Below are 23,296 nucleotides of genomic sequence, written 5' to 3'. Positions count from 1 at the left end.
AAGGCATATGGCATGCTTGCCTTCGATGGCAGGGGTATTGATTATAAAAGCTGGGAAGTCATGCTGCAGCTGTATAGAACCTTGGTTAGGCCACACTTGGAATATTGCATGCAATTCTGGTCACCACATTACCAGAAGGATATGGAGGCATTGGAGAGGATTCAGAGGAAGTTTACCAGGATGCTGCCTGGTCTGGAGGTTAATAGCTATGAGGAGAGCTTGGAGAAACTCGGATTGTTCTCACTAGAGCGAAAGATTGAGGGGCGACTTGATAGAAGTTTACAAAATTATGAGTGGCATGGACAGAATAAATAGTCAGAAGCTTTTTCCCAGGGTGGAAGAGTCAATTACTAGGGGACATGGATTTAATGTGAGAGGAGAAAACTATAGAGGAGATGTGCTGGGCAAGTTTTTTACGTAGAGGGTAGTGAGTGTCTGGAATTCGCTGCCAGAGGAGGTGGTGGAAGCAGGTACAATAGTGGTGTTTAAGAGGCAGCTTGACAAATACATGAATAGGATGGGAATAGAGGGATATGGACCCTGGAAGTGCAAAATGTTTCAGTTGACGGGCGATATGATCGGCGCAGGCTTGGAGGGCCGAAGGGCCTGTTCCTGTGTTGTACTTTTCTTTGTACTTTGTTCTCTGTCTTTGTGTTGTCCTTGATTTTGCTTGTCAATATTTTTTCATGCCCTCTCTTTGCTTTCTTAATTTCCTTATTGATTTCACCCTCTTTCTATACTCCTCTCAGCTTTCTGTGGCATTGAATTCTCTCTGTGCTTGACATAAGTTTTCCTTTTCAACCTTCTCTTACCCTGTGAGCTCCTTGGCATTCAGGGGGCTCTAGATTTGGCCATCCCATCATTTTTCTTAGTGGGAATATGTTTACTTCAAACATCTTGAATTTCCCCTTCGAATGTCTCCCACTGCCCCGACACTGATTTACCTTCAAGTAGCTGTTCCCCCAGTCCACTAGATCACTCGCCAGCTTAGCAAAATTGATCTTACTCCAATGTAAAACTTTAACTCCTGTTCTATTTCTGTCCTTTCCCGTAATTATGTTAAAACTAATTGAATTCTGATCGCATTTTCTTTATTTATAATTGCACAGCTTTACTCTCACGGAGGTCTGTTTTACTAAAGTGACCTGTCAGTACAGTTGCTCCAAATGAAGTGGTGAACTGGTGAAACTTTATGTCTTCATCTCAACTCACTTTGTACTGAATTGTTGCTCAAGCCAGATCAAGTGGAGCATCTGGAATAATATCCACCATCTACAAGGCACAAGTCAGTGGTGTGATGGAATACTCTCCACTTGCCTGGATGAGTGCAACTCCAACATCAGATAAGAATCTCAACACCATCCAGGACAAAGCAGCCTGCTTGATGGCACCCCATCCACCACCTTAACACTTTCACTCCTTCCACTACAGTGGCAGCAGTGTGTACCATCTACATGATGCACTGGAGGAACTCACCAAGGCTCCTTAGACAGCACATTTCAAACCCATGACCTCTACCATCTAGGGCAAAGGCAGCAGACACATGGGAACACCACCACCTGCAAGTTCCCCTCCAAGCCACTCACCACCCTGACTTGGAAATATATCGCTGTTCCTTCACTGTCTCTGGGTCAAAATCCTGGAACTCCCTTCCTAATAGCACTGTGGGTATACCTACACCACATGGACTGCAGCGGTTCAAGAAGGCAACTCACCACTACCTTCTCAAGGGAAATTAAGGATTCGCAATAAAAGCTGGCCTAGCCAGTGATGCCCAAATACCAAGAATGAATAAAAGAAAAGGAGGTAATTGATGAGGAAACATGAACCCCCTCAGGAGCTCACGTACCCAGGAGCTGCAGATAATTTATCAGTTTTTAACCCCACTTCTCTTTGATCCTAGTGACCTAGAGAATCTAATGAAAAACATCTAGAATCAGATGAAGATATTTTGTGATATGATTACATAACATCACAATAACAGGATTACATAATGATAACTTACTCTAGTACTCCAAAGATATTTATTGAATCCTTGACGCTGTCCTTGAATTGATAAAAATTTCCCAGATTTTCTTCATGGTTTATAGTGTCAAGAATTGGAGTGTTGACAAAGCTTGGGCAGAGAGCGTTTATTCGGATCCCATAATTTCCAAATCTAGAAGCTTCCTGGAGGAAAGAGGGATTGTCATTAGCTCTTTTTCAGAAATTGCTGCTTCTCTCCATTCCTCCAATGCTTCAGTTTGCTGATCCACTGAATGTCTGACTGATCAGAACAGGAAGATTGCAGCTTTGCTCCCTCTTCAGTGCAGTCAGCAAATCTCAATGTGGGTGTTGCTGGCAGGATGGGGAGGTGGGGTTGTTACAATTGCCATTAACACCCCTAGCCTGGAGAGAGGGAGTGGGGTTGGGGGGGTGGGGGGGAGACTCAGATTAAAAGCAAAATCTGAAATAAAAACAGAAAATGCTGGAAACACTCAAAAGGTCAGGCAGCATCTCTGGAGAGAGAAACAGAGATAATGTTTTGTGTCTAGTATGGCTCTTCTTCAGGACTGCAGTTTTAAGACAATGGATGAAAGGGCAGGGATAAGAAGATTTTTTTTACATAGCCAGTTGTTATGATCTGAAATACACTGCCTGAAAGGGTGGTGGGAGAAGATTCAGTAATAACTTTCAAAAGGCAATTGGATATATGCTCAAAGGAAAAGAAAAGAGAACTGGGAATATGATTGATTGAATGGCTCTTTTAAAGAGCTGGCACAGGCATGATGGGCAGAATGGCCTTCTTCTGTGCTATATGGGCTGAAAGGTCCTCAGAGCTGCTCAGACATTACCACTGTAACATTGCTGGAAATACAGGGAAGCTCTGTTCTTTTCACGTTTAAACAAAGCTTCCGTCACACTTCCGGCAAAGTTAAGATGGTGTGGTGCAGAAAACTTCAAGGAAATTCCTGGCTTTACTTTAGAATTCCAGAATGTCCAGAGAGGTCTACACATCAGTCCGCTGAGATTTCAGTAACTCCAGTTGTGGAGCACAGTTTCGCATGATAGATCATGTTGCAGGTCTCAGAGAAGTTCCATAAAGACAGTTAGATGTTGAAAGATGGCCAGCGCTGATAATATTTCTGTCATGCATGTAATGAAAGAATTCTGACCATTTGCATTGGCAACTGGCAGGAGAAGCAGCAAAGAGGAGGGTAATATGTGATCCATGGAGGATTCTGCCCCTTCCCACCCTGTCACATCAATATGCTTCTCTTGAAAGTGCACTTGACTCATTGTTTCACATTTCATTAACTCAGTCTAAGATCAAAAGTACTGTGAATTCATAAACCCAACATTGAATACCATCTCAATCTACAATCATTCATTTGGTATCATCAAAGAGATCTCTTCACATGTGCCAGAACTCCTGATTTTGAGTTAGACAGGACACAAAGGTGCCAGTATTAACCTTTGATCTGTGCCAAGTTAGCTGATCCCAGCAGTGGGAGTGCTAGAATTAGCCTTGGTGGTCCTGATTGCCATCTACTAGGCTCAGATGGAAAACATGTGCATTTGCAAATGCACATTAGGTGAAGACAACATCAAGTTCAGCGGCAATACCCCTTCAGAGTCTATTGATACTCACTGTCCAGGATCATACTTGGTTAGCTGATGGAAGTACCATGAGGCTGCCATAGAACAATACACAAACCCACTTCAGCAGAGAAGGTGAATGTCATACTTCTGAAAATGTAATTAAATTTCTAACAGCTATTTTCAAGTGTCATTTGACAGTACATTAATTATATTTAATGTGATGAGCAATAAAAAGTATAAACTGGGGTATAGTTTGTATCTTAGTTGGCATTTTGCACTTAAAAATTACGATTGGTTGTTAAATTTTGTACAGTGGTAGTGAATGGGAAGTGCCTAGGATACTTGATTTTGCCTAGATGATGTCTGAGTTTATAGGTTAAACTTACCAATTCTAGGCTTCCAGTGGGTTGCCAGACTTGAAAGGTGGGCAATGTGTAGTCAGGGTTACGAATTGAAATGCAGATTGTCCCTTCAAACACACTACCTCATGAAGATGAATATATATGCATCTCAATCAAAGCCTCCATTGTATTCTTTACATCTCAAACATTTTTTCTCTTTTCCATCCATCCTATGATGACAGAAACAAGATTGTGGCCCAGATTGCATGGGCAACAGAGAAGCAACAGGGCTCGTTACTGATCTCGAAGAAATATGCCCACAAATTCACCAAGGCTCTTTAGTTAGCACTTTCCAAACACACAGCCATTGCCATCTAGAAGGACAAGGGTAGCAGACAAATGGGAACACCACCACCAAGAAGTTCCCCTCCAAGTGACTTGCCATCCTGACTTGGAAATATATCGCCGTTCCTTTACTGTCGCTGGGTCAAAACTCTGGAACTCCCTTCCTAACAGCACTGTGGGTGGACCCACACCACATGGACTGCAGTGGTTCAAGAAGGCAGCTCACCACCACCTTCTCAAGGGCAACTGGGGATGGGCAATAAATGCTGGCCCAGCCAGCAAAGCTCACATCCCATGAATGAATTAAAAAAAAAGGTCTAGTGACCTCTGTGGCATGGATTTCCCCTTTCCCGATGTCAGTTTGAATGCAGGTGCCAAGTCAAAGTGATCTCCAGGCTTCCAACAACAGTGATGTCATCAAGCAGGGTAAACATTAGCATTCGCACAGACAGCAAACCACGGAGTTAAAAATGTTGATTATCATTCACTTTTAATGAAAGTTCTACAAAGAGTGAAGTAAATTATTGGGATTTAAGCATGGGATTAAAGTAGATGCTGAAGTATTATAGACAAATATATTTTAAAATTATTTTTAGTATGTGAATTTTTTTTATCATAATGGAGAACTTTGGCATTCCAAAAATATAAAACTAGCTTTTTGGGGACAATGAAGCTGCTCATGAATAACCATGTACTTTGTAGTCTGTTAAACCTAGTTGCATCTCATTCAACAAGGCATAACTTTTTCAAGGGATTTTACAGAGAGAAAAGAAGGCAAGTTCTCAACAGTTCAACAATTTCTACTTGATTGCAGCTTGGGGAATTTCAACAGTGCAGCCCCTGTCGAAAAGTGGAGACTCACTGACAGAAATTTCTGATCTCCCTGTTTAACTGCTCATGAGCGGACGCCAGGAGTTGCTGCCAGTTTCGGAATAGTAATAATGGTGAATGTTGAAAGATCCGCCACCATTACTGCCACCAAAATCTGGGCCAGTGTGACTAAAATCTTCAATGCAGCTTTCTATTGAGTGACTGACGTCGAGGAAAAGGTTTGTTTGAGAAAGTCAAATGTCTGGAATTCCCATTGCAATGAGATTTGAAGGAAATTACAACCAAATTCATCACAGGGAAGATGCTTGTAATTCTGTGGAACCCAAAACTCTGGATCATAAATATTAAATAGTCACTAATAAATCACTAATAAATGAAAAGGGGAATTCAGGAGAAACTTCTTCACCCAGAGAGTGGTTAGAATGTGGAAGCTGTAGTTGAGGTGAATAGAGCATTTAAGGGGAAGCTGGATAAACACATGTGGGAGAAAGTGATAGAAGGATATGCTGATTGGCTGAAGAGAAATAGAGTGGGAGGAGATTTGTGTGGAGCATAAACACCGTATCAGGCCAGTTGGGCTGAATGGTCTGTTTCTGTGTTGTGAATTCCATGTAGTGCTGCTGAAGTAAATGTTGTACATTGCAGGATATGATGACCTGTCCTGATAGTATCAGGTGATCGACTGTTGTTGTTTACAATACTTACAGCAAGAGATCGAGTAAAGCCAAGTACTCCGTGCTTTGAAGCAGTGTACACTGGACAATGCGCTGCTGGTATGAAACCTGAATAAATTAAACAAATTACAGGGTAAAATAGCATGAATCAGCATCTTCATTTTGACCTAATCTTCCACTGGACTTCAGTTATCTTGTATGTGAATTGTCATGATTCAGTATAAGAAACAAAATGGGAATGGAGAAAATCTGGGGACTTAAGATTGATAAATCTCCAGGGCAGGATTTTTACCTCGTCAAGTGGGCATGGTTGGCAGGGCCGGGAGCGGTTGTGAAATCAACCAACGCCCAAAATTGGGCCCCGACAGCGATTTCATGCTGGCTGGCCAATTAACCGCGGAAGTTTGCGCATTAGCACGGGTGTGCGCACTGAAAGTCCCCTGGAGGCACAGAGCTACTGCCGCATGAGAAGGGACATGTTATAAATGAGACTTAAACATTTTGGTTTTATTTTTAATTCCTGTTGGAAACCTCATCCTGCCCGTGGATGAGGTTTCATAAAACAATCCAAACGCTGCTTGACCCATTCGCTTGCCTGCCAACTGTAAGGTTGGACGGGCAGCAAAAAATTGCATTTAATTATCACTTTCATGGCCTTAACAGGCCTGTTAATTGTCGCCGGGCATGCTGCCAACTTCCGCGTGCGCCTGGTGACTGAAATATCACGCGAATGCGCGATGGCATGGGGATACTCACCCAACATCATCGTGCATCATTCTACGCTTGAGCAGGTCGGGCGCGTACCCACTCGCTCAGCAAAAACTTCTGATGGTTTCCACCCCACAGTATAACAAGGTGAGAGTGCTCACCATAACCTTTCAAAGCTCTCTTGATTTGGTATTCATGTCATTGGTCTGGAAACTTTCTATAGTTGCTTCATTATTTAGGGAAGGTAGGGCAAAGGAACCAAATAGCCGCAGGCCTGTCAATTTAACATCCAAAAGGCAAGGGATTATTTGCAAAGAAAATCCATGGATTTGGAAGTAACCTTTTGACAAGTAGGATGATGGTTGGTAGGCAGGAGACAGAAAGTGGGAAGAAAAGGTTTGAAATCTGCTTGATGGATATGATAAGTGAGTGAGCTAAACTATGCTAAATGGCATTTAATGAGGGGAAGTTACATGTCATAGGCATGGGTGTTAATCACTTGTACATAATGTTCACTATTGTCAATAAACTCCCAAGAATGTCTCGCTGCTTATGGCTCCTTGTTATGATGAGCAGTGTTCTAACCACTCAGATGTGAAACTTTTCTGCACAAGATAAAGGCAGGTTTCTCAATTCAGGCCTCTTCCCTGTTCTTTGTGCAGCCTTCGGACCAAAGTGATGGTCCAGCTTCACATTCCCTGGAGACATTACTGATGCCTGCATCCCGGCGGTGCTTGTCATTGCTGCCAGAATGTTGTGGCCAGGCATCATACAGTTCTATCATTCTCTCTGTGTGCTCTCAGAGTCTTTAAGTTGTGACTGTCCCCCATCTCTTCAGCATCTGTGGCCAGTGATGCTGTGCTACTGGAGGCGGGGGGGGGTCAGGTGCTGCAGGCAGACAAAGGATCTGATGCTTTTAAATTTCATTGCTGCGTTTCTATGATACGACCCTGAACATAGAGCGCAAGCGAGCTGCCCTCGGCCAGACAGGAGTCAGACATTCTCAGAGGCTGTGTGAAGATCTATGGAGTGTCCTCACTGCATGTTGTCATCGTCCTCCTGCAATCGAACGACTATTCAGGCCTGCACTGATTCTCCATGACAGGAGCATTATCACAGCGGGTATGTGCCCTGCCATAAGCCAGACTGGAGTCAAGCATTCATAGATGCAACGTGAGGATCTATGGGGCCTCCTCACTGCATGTTGTCATCATCCTCCACAAATCTAGCAGTTATGAGGGCCCCCCGAACGCGCCTGTCTCATGTGGCCAGTGCGAGAGCCTCATCGCCGTCATCTTTGCTTTCAAGGACTTCCTCACCCTCATCACCGACGATATCCCCATTGGAGGAGACCTCCAGCTCCTGCCTCTCCTCCTCAGCCAGCTCCTCTCTGCGTTGCAGCGCCAGGTTGTAAAGGGTGTAGTAGGCAACAATGATTCATGACGCCCTCTGTGGACTATATTACAGGGCTCCACCAGACTGGTCCAGGCACTGGAACCTCATTTTCAGCATCCTGATGGCTTTCCCCACCAAGTTACGAGTTGCAGTGTGAGCTTCATTATACCATCGCTCTGCTGCAGTCTGAGGCTGCTGCACGGGTGTCATCAGCCACAGCTTCTACCCTTGTCCCTGAGAACCATCCTTGCAGCTTCTGTGGACTCTGGAAAGCTTCAGGGATCCGTGGCCGAACGAGAATGGAAACCATGCGCAGACCTGCAGGATGCATTGGTGGTGGTCACACACCAGCTGCATAATCAGTGAGTGGAATCTCATGCGGTTGACATAGTTGACCCTGTGTTGCGACGGAGATCTGAGCACCGCATGAGTGCAGTCGATAGCGCCCTGCACCTGTGGGAAATGCAAGATCTGGGCAAATCCAATCACTCTTGCATCCTTTCCCTTCTGGTCCCAGGCGAAATACACAAAGTCGTGTCCTCCTGGAGATGGCATCCGTGACCTCATGGATGCATTTCTGGGTACAGGCTTGTGAGATCGTGCAGAGGTCACCTGTGGAGCCCTGAAAGGAGCCATTGGCATAGAGATTGAGCAGTGCTGCCACTTTCACAGCCACTGGCAGTGGATGCCCTCCATGTCCACGTGGTGCCAAATCCTGCCATATCTGGCAGATGTGACTGACTTGTTCCCTAGACATGCACAGTCTTCAGTGTCTCTGGTTCTTGGTCATCTGCAGGCATGAAACCTGCCCAGACCCTGGTGCTGGCTAGGTGCTGACCAGCGACAGCTCACTGTGGCACTTTGGCAGTGTGTGCGGAAGCCCCAGCTGGCCCTACTCCAAGAGGGTGCTGCTCCTCCCTCTGCACAGCCAGGCGACTCAGTCACTCTCTTCTCTGTTGCCTCTGCTATCTGTACGCCATGAGGCATACAGCTAGTTCACCAGGCTCCATGCTCCTTATATACTCCTCCCGCAGGATGAAAGATAGAGACGCCGTATTAGCTTGGGTCTACTAAGAACCTCCCTTGGTTAAGTCTGAAAGCCCCTTAACGCATCCCGGAGAGTGTTGACCACCACTTGGATGGCCAGAGATTAGTGCGCTGCATGGCTGCCTGAAACCCCACCCACCTCCGCCCCGCTCCACCTGACAGATTGGCAGCAGCTTTGTCCATTGGACTGCATGTTGTGCTCTCAGCTCAGGCACAGGCATTCTCCTAACCTGCACCGCAAGGCTGCACTGTTAGTGTGAACCATGGGGGAGACTGGCCCAAATCGGGATGGTGACATTGCAAGGGGCTGTGAGCGTCTCCACCAGTGACTGCTCCATGGCCGGTTTTAGTAAGGACATTGTACAATGTGTCCAGTCATCCAATTGTTCTGCAGTCCACTAAAACACTCATTAGTTTGCAGTCTGTGCCAGAGGGGTAACAAGCTCTGGAGCACTTGCTGGCACTCTGATGCCTCTGCGTTGCTTGAGTGGGCAATTAAGCTGGAGGCCCAACTCCAATCATATCAATGTGGCTGCACCTGAACTGTCTCAGTTGCAGAGGAATGGCCACTTTGTACAAGGTGTCCCTAATGTGTGGCCGCTTCCCTCACCCAAACCCCCCATGTGCTTGTGCACTACCTTCAACTACAAGGCAGCCTTTGCCACCCCCTCTCCACAAGTGCCTCAACCTTGAAGTCCAACAGGCGCCCCTCATGAGTGCTCTGCAATGTTACTGTGTACTCACTTCCATGTTCCCCTCATAGTGCACACCTTTTATATGCTGTTGTGAAACATGTCAGTGTGATTGACGATCCAGCACTGGGGGTGGGGGGTGGGGGTGTGTGTGGGTGGAATGAGTCCGGCGGGCTAGCCTTAGAATGGTATGCTGATGTATTACAATGAGGTTCCCGATGTCCAATGGCGGGGAACGTAGCCCGCCAACGCTGGGCTGAATGGACAAGTGGGGAGGCGGTGGTGTAGTGGTATTGTCACTGGACTCATATTCCAGAGACTCAGGGTAATGCTCTGGAGACCTGGGTTTGAATCCCACCATGGCAGATAGTGGAATTTGAATTAAATAAAAAAAATCTGGAATTAAAGGTCTAATGATGATCACAAAACGATTGTCGTAAAGACCCATCTGGTTCACTAATATCCTTTAGGGAAGGAAATTTGCTGCCCTCACCTGTTCGGCTTACATACGACTCCATAGCAATGGGGTTAACTCTTAAATGCCCTCTGAGCAAGGGTAATTAGGGATGGTCAATATATCCCATGAGTGAATGAAAAGAAACAAAAATTGGCTTCACGATGTCGTGAAACTGATTTTTGGCATTCTCGCCATATTGTCCATTCACGCCACTGAGCCCGCCCTACGCCAGTGGGCATGGATGATTACCAGGACCTGCAAGCTCTTTTGTTCTACGTCTCTGCCTGAAAACTCTCTCCAAATTCCCTCATCTTCATCTTTTACCCTTTATCTCATTCCATTTCTCCAACCATGATTTATTTTGCAATCATCGCACAAGCTCCTGACCCATGCCCTTTTCTTCCTAACCGATTCTACTGCCCACTGGGGCACTGACTCTAGCAATGAAATCTGCTCCTGAATGTACAGGGGCATGTTATGTCGCTGCAAATACAGTGCAAACAGACTATACGATCTGAATTACGACTGAGAATGCTTGCAATGTTTCTTCTTTGACCTAATTCTTCAATTTCTGTATCGAATGAGCTGTCAGTTGCAGCTAATTAAAAACCAGCAGGGGTTTCTTATACTTTCATGGGATGTGGGCGTCGCTGGCAGGGCCAGTATTTGTTGCCCAGCCCTAACTGCCCTTGAACTAAGTGGCCTGCTAGGCCGTTTCAGGGGGCAGTTAAGAGTCAACCACATTGGTGTGGGTCTGGAGTCACATGTAGGCCAGACCAGGTAAGGACAGCAGATTTCCTTCTCTAATGGACATTAGTGAAGATGGGTTTTTACAACACTTGATGATAGTTGTCATGGTCATTGTTACTGAGACTAGCTTTCCATTCCAGATTTGTTACTTGAATTTAAATTCCACCAGCTGCCATGGTGGGACTTGAACCCATGTTCCCCAGAACGTTAGCCTGGGCCTAGGGTTACCAATCCAATGGTGACTAGTCCACTAAGCTAGCTGCTTAGCTTTGACATAATGAAAGAATAAAGAAAAAACTTGAATTTTATATAGCATTAAGGTATTTTTAAAAGTGTCTTCATTGTTGTTATGAAGGGAAACACATTAAGTAGTACACAAGAAATACATAGCAAGCAGTTACTTATTTGCTTAGTTCATGGCCTCCCTTCATTGTACTGAAACAGTGCAGTCAGAAGCTGGACTGACTGTGTTCCTCCGGTAGTACTCCTAATAAAAATGTCAATGTCCTTTGAGCTTTTTCAATAAACATCAGGATTTATGAAATGTTTACTTTCCGAGTAGCAGCATTTTTTGCCAAGACTGGATTCTTATCTATCGTGTAAGCTGAACTGCATCGGCTATCACCTCACCAATCTTTTCCAAAGGCAGCAGTCTAAACAATAATCTTTCAGTGAAAAACACATGGAAAAGCCCCATTTTATTATTCTTGGACAAGGCGCGAGCTGCACAAATAACTCTGGGCCTAGACTCTGTGACACACACTAAGGGACTTGGTGAAGCTGACAGCTCCAACACACAACTGAGAAGCCTCCTGATTAAAAGGCTCTATGAGCAAGGTCACTGCTTTGTTGTGACTGCATAAGTTTACTTCCTTATAATATATTGCATTTCAGGTTCTTTGATCTGTGTTTTCCTTTGGTCTCACATTCCCCAATTCAGTTCGCTTCTCCATGAAAACTGAAAATCAAGACCCTCTCAGAGGCACAGCAACATAGGAAATAGGAGCAAGAGCAGGAGCAGGTCATTCGGCCCTTTGAGCATGCTCTGCCGTTCAATATGATCATGGCTGGATCTTTACCTCAACGCCATGCTCCCGCTCTCTCCCCATACCCCTTGATGCCTTTAGCGTCTAGAAATCTATCTGTTTCCTTCTTAGATATATTCAGTAACTTGGCCTCCGCAGCCTCCTGTGGCAGAGAATTCACCACCCTCTGAGTGAAGACGTTTCCCCTCATCTCTGTCCCAAATGGTCTACCCATATCCTGAGACTGTGACCCCTTTTTCTAGACACCCCAGCCAAAGGGAACAGCATCCCTGCATCCAGTCTGTCCATCCATGACAGAATTTTATGTGTTTCAATGAGATCCCCTCTCATTCTTCTAAACTCCAGTGAATACAGGCCTAGTCGGTCCAATTTCTCCTCATACAACAACGCTGCCATCCCAGGAATCAGTCTGGTGAACCTTCGCTGCTCTCCCTCTGTGGCAAGTATATCCTTTCTGAGGTAAGGAGGCCAAAACTGCACACCAGAGCTCTCTTTCGAAACAAATAGTTGCATTGGAAGTGTAATGGGACATGAACATGGTCTCATTTAAGCTGCAGCCATACCCAGCATTTCATCAGATTATAATGAGACAAGCTGAGGCCTGTCAAGATGCAATTACAATGTGAAAATACAAACAAGGAGCAGGAGTAGGCCATTCAGCGCCTCGAGCTTGCTTCGCCATTTAATAAGATCATGGCTGATCTGACAGTAACCTGAAATCTGCATCCCACCTAATACTGGTAACCTATCACCCCCTTGCTCACCAAAAATCTATCCACCTCTGTCTTAAAAATATTCAAAGACTCTGCTTCCATCCACCTTTTCAGGAAAAGAGTTCCAAAGGCTCACGGCCCTCTGAGTGAAAAAATTCACCTCATCTTCTTTTTAAACGGGCGACCCCTTTTTTTTAAACAGCGACCCCCTAGTTCTAGATTCTTCCACAAGAGGAAACATCCTCTCAACATCCACCCTGTCAAGATTCCTCCGGATCTTATAGATTTCAATCAAGTCGCCTCTTATTCTCCTAAACTCCAGGGCCAGAATATTGCGCTCATCGGACAGGTGTGTGGCTGGTCCGAATGAATGTAAAATGATGTGAGATATTTTGGTCAGTAGCAAACCTGCTGACAATTAACAAGTCTATTAAAGCCATTAAAGATCTAATTGAATTAAATGTTTCGCTGCCCATCCAACCTTATGGTTGGTGGGCAGGCAAAAAAGGCCAAGCGGGCTTTGAATTTTTTAGGAAACCTCATCCACGGGTGGGGCTGAGGCTTCCGACAGCAATTAAAAACTAAACAAAAATTTTAACATTTCATTCGTAACATGTCCCTGCTCGTGTGACAGAGTCACATGATGTGACATGATTTTTTTTTAACATTTTAAAATCCTTTATTCTTAATTTTCAGAAGTCTTCATCTCCTGGAGGCAGCTCGGTGTCTCAGGGAGCATTTCCTGCGTGCGCTTGCACGCGCAAACTTCTACGCTCGCCCTCATTCCAACCCCTCCCCCACCCCCCCCACCCCGCCCCACACAGGCAGTGCTGAGCACTGTAGCACACGTTTTGCGCTGGGCGGGCCTTAATTGGCCCACTAGCATCAAATTCTGGATGTGGCTTGGCCACGAGCTGCGGCTGGCTTCCTGACCACTTCTGCTCACCCTCGCCAAGCCCTCCCAATGAGGGCAGAATCCTGGCCCAGAGGATACAAGCATAGTTTGTCCAGTCTTTCCTCATAAGACAACCCACCCATTCCAGGTATTACTCTGGTCAAAGATCTCTGAACTGCTTCCAATGCATTTACATCCTTCCTTAAATAAGATGACCAGAACTGTACATAGTATTCCAGGTGTGGTCTCACTAAAGCCCTGTACAACTGAAGCATAACATCCCCACTTTTGTATTCAATTCCCGTCACAATAAATGATAATGTTCTATTAGCTTTCCTAATTACTTGCTGTACTTGGCATACTAACTTTTGTGATTCCTTGCACTAGTACACCCAGATCCCTCTGAATCTCAGAGTTCTGCAGCTCTCACCATTTAGATAATAAGCTTCTTTTTTATTCTTCCTGTCAAAATGGACAATTTCACATTTGCCCACATTATACATTTGCCAGACCTTTGTCCACTTATTTAACCTATCTAGGTCACTTTGTAGCCTCCTTATGTCCTCTTCACAACTTACTTTCCTACCAATCTTTGTGTCGTCAGAAAATTTAGCAACTGTACCTTTGGTCCCTTCATCCAAGTCATTTATATTAACTATAAAGGGTTTAGGCCCCAGCACTGTTCCCTGTGGCGCACCACTCGTTACATCTCACCAATCAGAAAAAGACCCATTTATGCACATTCTTTGTTTCCTGTTAGCCAGCCAGGCCATGCCAATATGTTACCCCCTACAGCATGAGCTTTTATTTTCTGCACTAAGGTTTGATGTGGCACCTTATCAGCTGCCCTGTGGAAATCGAAGTACAGCACATCCACTGGTTCCCCTTTATCCACAGCACATGTGACTTCAAAGAACTCCAAAAAATTGGTTAAACATGATTTCCCTTTCACAAAACCATGTTGACTCTGCCTAATTGCCTTGAATTTTTCTGAGTGCCCTACTATAACATCTTTAACAATAGCTTCTAACATTTTCTCTATGACAGATGTGAGGCTAACTGGCCTGTAGTTTCCTGCTTTCTGTCTCCTTCCCTTTCTGAATAAAGGAGTTACATTTGCTACTTTCCAATCTAATGGAACCTTCCCTGAATCTAAGGGGCTGAATCTTCAGGCTGACGTGTGGGTGGTGGAGCCCACATGTCAGTGCGTAAAATGTTGTGTGCTGACATTGCACAAGCGCCCTGACGTCAGTAGGCGGCATCGTGATGTTTCAGTCGGTGGGCGCACTATGCAGCGTGATGCGCGCCCACCATTAATTAAAGGCCTTGTTAAAGCCATTGAGTGACCAATCGACCAGGATTTTGAGGGGCCCGTGCGAACTTCGGGTCGGCACACGGGCCCAACAGGCAGGCGGGTAAGTGATTTTTTTACAAACCTCATCCAGTGGCGGGATGAGGTTTGATATCGGAATTAAAAATGTGAAATAAAGTTTTTGCGTATTTCATTAACATGTCCCATCTCCTGTGACATTTTCACATGAGGGGGACATGTTAATGATTTTAAAATTTTTCTATTCTCCATGTTTCACTGCCTTTCAGCGATCTTCCTGAGGCAGCACTTAGCCTCAGGGGAGATGTGTGCTCTTTTGTGTGCATGCGTGAAAGAGAGCACTCTTGCAGTTGGGGAATCCCCACCCACCCCCCCACTACCTGCATAGGGAGCGCAAAGCACTTCCTGTCGGGCGTCACGCGGGGCGGGCCTTAATTGGCCCGCCCACTTAAAATGGCGGTGGGGCCCGTTTTGGCGGCGGCGATCAGCTCCCATCAAGGGCAAAATTCTGCCCGAGGAGTTTTGGAAAATTATAACGACGCATCAACTATCTCACTAGAAACTTCTTTCAAGATCCTAGGATGAAGTCCATCAGGACCCGGGGATTTGTCAGCCCACAGCTCCAACAATTTGCTCAGTACCACTTCTCTGGTGATTGTAATTTTCCTGAGTTCCTCCCTCCCTTCAGTTTCCTGATTTACAGCTATTTCCACTGTGTTTCTGAATGTTGCTGGAGAGCTTCACACAGATGCATGTTTTACCTTATTTGCATGTTACATGTCTTATATGTTGTAGAGTCACATGTCTGCCAATCGCTGGGGAGCCAGTAACAGGGTTATCAGTTTAAAAATTAAAATTGTTTCTTTATGAGGAGAGTTTTACAAGGAGTGTATTTAATTTTTTTTTCTTTCATGGGATGCGGGTATCACAGGTAAGGTCAGCATTTGTTGCCCATCTCGAATTGCCCTTGAGCTGAGTGGCTTACCTGGCTATTTCAGGGGGCAGTTAAGATCACATTGCTGTTGGTCTGGAGTCAAATGTAGGCCATGCCAGGTAAGGATGGCAAATTTCCTTCCCTAAAGGACATTAGTGACCCAGGTGGGCTTTTACAACAACAACTTTTTCACGATCGCCCTTACTAAGACTGACTTTTCAATTGCAGGTTTATAATAATTGACCTTAAATTGCACGAGCTGCTGTGATGGGATTTGAACCCTTGTCCACAGGACATTAGCCTGGGATTCTGGATTACTAGTCCAGTGACATTGTCATGAGACCACCGTCGCCTCCGAAAAGAGTTGAAAGAGGAAGCTGCGGGAGTTAGGTGCAATGTGTTGGACCCCCAACCCTCCCTCCCGCTCCCTGGGCATCCTCATGACTCATCAGCCCTGTTTGTATGGGGCTGGACTGGGTTAAAATCTGGTGTTGGAACAGTGATTCTGAACCGGGTCGGGTGTCTGCGGTTCCTCTGGGGGTCTGCAAGAAGGTTTCAAGTAGTCTGCCAAAAATACCAAGAGAGAGTGTAGAATGCTGACCCCTGCCTATGCGTCCTCGCTGTTATCAATTACTAAGCCCAGACTTAAGTGACATGACCACTCCATCCAGCCAGTGGCTGGTTACCAAACTTCCAATTTTTTTTTTGTAATGTCTGGGTGATTTGTTTGTGTGCACGGGCCCTTTGAATCTTTCCGTGTGGCTGTAACCCTAAAGGGGTCAACTTGTGGCGGCCTGCGCAGGAACTTCCAGGTTGCCTCATGGCCACGTGGTTTAAAGGGAACATTGTGGCAACTGAGCTCTGCCACTCACGCAGGTGGCAGCACATTACACCACACCCCCTCGCCCAAGTCTCAACCTGGTGCCTAGCATCAGCAACAAGTTTCACCTTGATTAAATCAAAGACGATGGACAGTAAGCTCACCTGTTTAATTCTGTAACTAATTTATGTGCAAGGAAGATAATACATGTGTGTTCCAGAGACTCCTTATAACACGAGGGGGCAGATTCTCAGCAGCAGAAAGGTTGAAAATCCCAGAGTTAGCAGGCAAAATGGTTGAGGAACGGGGCTTTCAAAAGCAGAACCATTTCTTGCAGTATATTTTACTTTAGCTTCCTCTGGGATAATAAAGTGCTGGAGGCTCTGAGTGGGTAGGTGGTTTCAACATCCAAATGTAAGAGCATTAAAAATTGGATCAAAGCAAAAATTACCAGTTGGATTCACAATAGGGAAGGCTACCACTATTAATAGCAAATTAAAAAAATACGTATTTGATTGTTTTTGCCACTGTTGCTGTTTGGGAGTCCCTGGAGGGGAAATGACACATAGCGACAACATCAGTGTCCCGTACTCAGTTTATGTCCCGGTGGGCAGCCTAGCTTCATCCAGTTTTGGGCCAAATGAGCTGACTGAAAACAAAAACAAAGGGAAGTTTGCCTAACGCATGTTCAATTATCCAGCTGATGAGGTAAGTCCCTCCAGCCACAAGGACCATTCTCCAAAGCTTTGGTATTAACCTGGCTTAGAGTTGATAAAAAATAGATTAGAGTTTAGTAACTGTCAGAAAATAACATTTAGGGATACCATATATATATATATATATATATATATTTATTTTTTATTATTATTTCACAAGGATGTGGGTGTCGCTGGCTAGGCCAGTATTTGTTGCCCACCCATAATTGCCCTTGAGAAGGTGGTGGTGAGATGCCTTCTTGCACCGCTGTAGTCTATGTGGTGTAGGTACACCCACAGTGCTGTTAGAGAGGGAGTTCCAGGACTTTGACCCAGCCGCAGTGAAGGAATGGCGATCTATTTCCAAGTCAGGATAGTGAGTAGCTTGTAGGGAAACTTGCAGGTGGTGGTGTTCCAATGCATCTGTTGCCTTTGTCCTTCTAGGTGGTAGAGTTCGCAGGTTTGGAAGGTGCTGTTGAAGGAGCCTTGGTGAGCTGCAGCAGTGCACCTTGTAGATGGTACTCACTGCTGCCACTGTGCGCTGGTGATGGAGGGAGAGAATGCTTAAAGTGGTGGATGGTGTGCCAATTAAGTGGACTGCTTTGTCTTTGGTGATGTTGAGTTTCTCGAGTGCTGTTGGACTGCACTCATCCAGGTAAGTGGAGAGGGTTCCATCACACTCCTTACTTGTGCCTTGTAGATGGTAGACAGGCTTTGGGGAATAAGAGGGTGAGTTATTACTCACATCAGATTCCCAGTCTCTGATCTGTTCTTGTAGCTATAGTATTTGCTGGTCCCGTTCAGTCTTTAGTCCAGCTCTTGCTGCATGCAGGCATGGAGATGCTTTTGTATCTGAAGAGTCATGAATGGTGCTAAACATTGTGCAAATGTCAGAAGGTATCCCCATTTCTGGCCTTATGATGGAGGGAAGGTCATTGATGAACAGTTGAAACTCTCTTCCCTCCATCATAAGGTCAGAAATGGGATGTTCGCTGATGATTGCCCAATGTTCAGCACCATTCGTGACTCATCAGATACTAAAGCTGTCCATTTTTAAATGCAGCGAGACCTGGACAACACAAGTACCAGGTAATCACCATCTCCAAAAAGAGAGAATCCAGCCATCACCCCTTGACAATCAAGTGCATTATAATCACTAAATTGCCCACTGTCAACATCTTGGGGTTTACCATTAACCAGAAATTTAACTGGACTAGCCATATAAATACCATGGCAACAAGAGCAGGTCAGAGGTTAGAAATCCTGCGGTGAGTAACTCAGCTTCTGACTCCCCAAAACCTGATCCCCTTTATAAGGTACAATTCAGGAGTGTGATGGATTATTTTCTATTTGCCTGGATGAGTGGAGTTCCAAAAACATTCAAGAAGCCCAGGACAAAGCAGACAACTTGATTGGCATCCCATCCAGCACCTTAAACATTCACTCCCTGCACTACTGATGGACAGTGGCAGCAGTGCATACCATACAGAAGATGTACTACAGAAACTCACCAAGGCTTCTTCAACAGGAAATCCAAACCCGCAACCTCTACCGTCTAAAAGGATAAGGGCAGCAGACCTATGGGAACACCAGCATATGCAAGTTCCCCTTTTCAAGCTATATACCATCCTGACTTGGAACTATATCGCTGTTCCTTCAGTTTCATAAGGTGAAAATCCTGGAACTCCCTCCCGAACAGCACTGTGGGGGTACCTACATCAGATGGACCGCAGCAGCTTAAGAAGGCGGTTCACCACCACCTTCTTAAGGGCAATTAGGGATGGGCAGCAAATGCTGGCCCAGCCAATGATGCTCACATCCCATGAAAAAATAAGAAAAGATGACCAGATAATCTGATTAAGGTTGTTGATTGAGCTTTTGGCCAGGACGCCTGGGGTAACATCACTGCTCTTCTTCAAAATAGTGCCATGGGATCCACCTGAAAGGGCAGACTGGGCTACAGTTTAATGTCTCATCCAAAAGTGCAGCACTGCCTCAATCATGTACTGGAGTGTGAGACTAGCTTTCAGTGCTCAAATCAAGGAGTAGGATTTGAACCCACAATTTGCTAATATCAGAGGTGAGGCTTTTATCCACTGAGCCACAGGCATTAATTACATCAGATCACTTAAAACATGGGACACAGTCTTTTTCAAAGCTGCTGCATCTCAAAGTTCCACTGAGACAGCATCATTGATGATGCCTCTTGTATCTTGCTTCCTTTCAGCTTCCAGATTTCACTGAGGTCAATGTACGTATAGCGTAAGTTGCAACAGGTTATGTGAAAGATAAGGCTTTGAGAAATAGGGGAGCTCTTTACTCAGCATCTGCAGTGGCAGTGAAGGCCTTCTTGTGTCTGGAATTGAAAGCTTGTGCGGTTCCACTCTAGGGGATGAAACGGTTTCTCTGCCGTTATGGATACTGAATAAAGAATTCATCACCCCACTGAAATTTTGAAACAGTTCTTAAAATGACCATTTTGAAAATAAGGTTGCCTGCAATAAATGGAGAGCCAATGCAAGTCCCTAAGGGTGTCTGCAATTCATAGGTTTAACATTCGATAACAGTGCAAAATAAAATTACATAGTTTGTGTTGTGTAATATTATTGAGAAAACCTGCAGACTATCTGTACAAACCTCACTTCCTCCTTTCGATAAGAAAACAGTGTTTGTGTTTCTGCATTATAAAAAGTAGCAATGCTATAAAAATAATCCCACAAGAATGATACATGTTTGGAAGGGAAGCAGAAAGGGAGATTAGGAAGTAGGAAAGATCAGGGCGGATAAAAGGAAGACCTGGACCATTCTAAAGGAAAACGGGGAGAGCTTTGACAAGCATGGGAGAAGGAAGAGGATTGTTCAAAAGGGTTGGGGCGACTATCAGCCGCAGGGATCAACTTGGCCTCGGGAGTGTTGCAATAGGCAAGGCAGCAATGCATTAAACGTGGGATAGTGAGAGTATCTCAAAAAGGTGTGGAAGGCTCACTTTTGGAGATAAATATTGAAAAGAATTAGAAAGAAGCAAACTGTCGCTTGTTAGTACAGAGCTTGAATGTTGCTGAAAGGAGAGACCTGCTGCTGAAGCTTTTCATCCTGCACTCATCAGGACAAACACAAGAATGCCAAATTTCAACCTATCACAATTTACACTACAGGAGAAAAGGGTGCTGGTGGCTGGCAAGTTGATTCTGATAGGCTGAGGCATTGCCATAGAGAAAGCAACAGAGAAAAATAGGCTCCCCGGGCTTTTGGGTAATTCACAATGGGTGCAACATGTCTCTCTTCACAGAAGAAAGGAAAAATCTTCCATTCTATTGCATGTTTCTTTTTTAAACTCTTTCACAGGGCATGGGTGTTGCTGGCTGGGCCAACATTTATTGCCGATCGCTAATTGCCCTCAAGAAGGTGGTGCTGAGCTGCCTTCTTGAGCTGCTGCAGTCCATGTGGTGTAGGTACACCCACAGTGCAGTTAGGAAGGGAGTTCCAGGACTTTGACCCAGTGACAGTGAAGGAATGGCTGATATATTCCCAAGTCAGGGTGGTGAATGGCTTGGAGGGGAACTTGCAGGTGGTGGTGTTCCCATGCGTCTGCTGCCCTTGTCCTTCTTGGTGGTAGAGGTCACGGCTTTGGAAGTTCCTGTTGAAGGAGCGTGACCTTCCATTGCTTTTCAGCCAAGTAAATCTTTCTGAAAGCGAATGCTAGAAATATGAAATAAAAAACAGGAAATGCTGCAAGTATTCAGCAGGTTTGGCGACATCTAACAGAGTTATTGTGACATTAACTCTTTCTCTCTCCACAGATGCTGCCAGATTGGCTGAGAATTTCCACTATTTTCTGGTTTAATGCAGTTTTGAAGTTCAGTCACTGTTCTTTTCTGGATGAACGCAGTGGTCAAATTATACATAGCAAAATCCCACAAACAGCAACAAGGAGAATGACTTGCTTTGGTGGTATTGCTGCAGGAGGAAATGTATTTGAGAAGAGCAGGAAAACTCATTGCTCTTCTGCAAAAAAGCACCATGGAAACCTTCAGACCCACCTGAACAGGCAGATGTAAAAGATCTGATTACACAGAATTTAGGTAATGCTCCACATGAGCCTCCTCCCATTCTACTCCTTTCATCTAACCCCATCAACATATCCTTCAATTCCTTCCTCCCTCATATGCTTATGAGAACATAAGAACATAAAGAATAGGAACAGGAGGAGACCATTCGGCCCCTCGAGCCAGCTTCGCCATTCTATAAGATTATGGCTGATCTTCTCGTGTTTCAATTTCCACAACTCCATCTAACCCCGATAACCTTTGATTCCCTTGCCTAACAAGAATCTATCTCCCTCTGCCTTAAAAATATTCAATGACCCTGCCTCCAACATCTTCTGAGGCAGAGAATTCCAAAGTTGCACAGCCCTCTGAGTGACAAAAAATTCTCCTCATCTCTGTCCTAAAAGGGAAACCCTTAATTTTAAAACAGAGCTCCTTAGTTCTGGGCTCACCCACAAGGGGAAACATCCTTTCGATGTCCATCTTGTCAAGGCTGGTCAAGACCTTATATACTTCAATCAAATCACCCCTCACTCTTCTAAACTCCAGTGGAAACAAGCCCAGTCTATCCAACCTTTCCTCATAACACAACCCACTCATTCCAGGTATCAATCTATACATCTTTCTTTAAATAAGGAGGCCAAAACTGCACACAGTATTCAAGGTATGGTCTCACCAATGCCCTGTAGAACTGAAGCACAACATCTTTACTTTTATGCTCAATCTCTCTCGTAATAAAGGATAGCATTCCATTAGCCTTCTTAATTACTTGCTGGAGCTGCATACTAGCTTTTTGTGACTCGTACTAGAACACCTAGATCCCTCTGCACCTCAGAGTTATGCAGCTGTTCTCTGTTTTTGCGTTCTTCTTGCCAAAGTAAACAACTTCACATTTTCCTACATTTAGCTCCATTTGCCAGATCTTTGCCCACTCACTCATCTTGTTTATATCCATCTGCAGCCTCCTCATGTCCTCTTCGCAATATACTTTCCTACCTATCTTTGTGTTGTCTGCAAATTTAGCTACCATTTCTTCACTCCTCTCATCTAAGTCATTGATGTCAATTGTAAAAAGTTGAGGCCCCAGTGCCGACCCCCTGTGGGACTCCACTCGTCATATCCTGCCAATCAGAAAAATACCCATTTATGCGTACTCTCTGCTTTCTGCCAGCCAGCCAGCCAGTCTAGCTTCCCTTGCTATCAATGCTTACCTATGTTACACACCTCACCCACTGCATGTGACAAGGTTTCACTTTTCCACTTCTGAGCAAAGAGGTGCCTCCTCAATTCTTTGTTATATTTATTAAGGGTAGTCCTACATTTACAGGCCCTAGTTTTAGAATCCCAAAAGAGGAATCATTGTTTCTAGGTCTGATCTATCAAATAATTCTTCAAAATCATTCAAGCCGCCCCTCAGTTTCCCCTTTTATTGTGAAAAGAGCGCCAGCCTGTTCAGCCTTTCCTGACAGTCTCTGCCCCCACCCCACTTAGTTCTGGTAGCAACTTTGCAATATCTTGTTAGCACTTTCTCCAGCTATGCTATATCCTTTTTGTAAAATGGAGATGAAAATGTATGAAACTGCTGGAACTGTATAAAACGCTGGTTAGGCCACAACTGGAGTGCTGTGTGCAGTTCTGGTCACCACATTATAGGAAGGATGTGATTGCACTGGAGAGGATGCAGAGGAGATTTACTAGGATGCTGCCTGGGCTGGAGGGTCTGAGATCTGAGGGAAGGTTGGATAGGCTGGGGTTGTTTTCCTTGGAGCAGCGAAGGTTGGGAGGGGACCTGACAGAGGTGTATAAGATTATGAGGGGCATAGATAGAGTGGATAAGAAGGCAATTGTTCTGTTAGTAGAGGGGTCAATAACCAAGGGGCATAGATTTAAGGTAAGAGGTAGAAGGTTAAGAGGGGAGTTAAGGATAAATTTTTTCAATCAGAGGGCGGTGGGAGTCTGGCACTCACTGCCTGAAAGGGTGGTTGAGTCGGAAAT

General features: G+C 45.0%; 1 protein-coding gene across 1 annotated transcript in view; it reads right to left on the bottom strand.

Annotated features, from left to right (window-relative positions):
* The window catches only part of LOC121277488 (15-hydroxyprostaglandin dehydrogenase [NAD(+)]-like), a 77,988-nt gene that overhangs the window by 3,685 nt on the left and 51,007 nt on the right, over nt 1-23,296 (bottom strand). Inside the window, exons 5-6 of the mRNA XM_041187046.1 lie at nt 5,805-5,881; nt 2,006-2,169 (exon numbers count right to left, since the gene is read on the bottom strand). Coding sequence (XP_041042980.1) covers nt 2,006-2,169; nt 5,805-5,881 — 241 coding nt within the window. The remainder of the gene's footprint in view (nt 1-2,005; nt 2,170-5,804; nt 5,882-23,296) is intronic.

This window comes from Carcharodon carcharias, chromosome 4, assembly GCF_017639515.1.
Source record: "Carcharodon carcharias isolate sCarCar2 chromosome 4, sCarCar2.pri, whole genome shotgun sequence".
Classification (NCBI taxonomy): Eukaryota; Metazoa; Chordata; class Chondrichthyes; order Lamniformes; family Lamnidae; genus Carcharodon; species Carcharodon carcharias.
The sequence above is the reverse complement of the archived record's forward strand: the minus strand, read 5'-3'. Positions and strand labels throughout refer to the sequence as shown.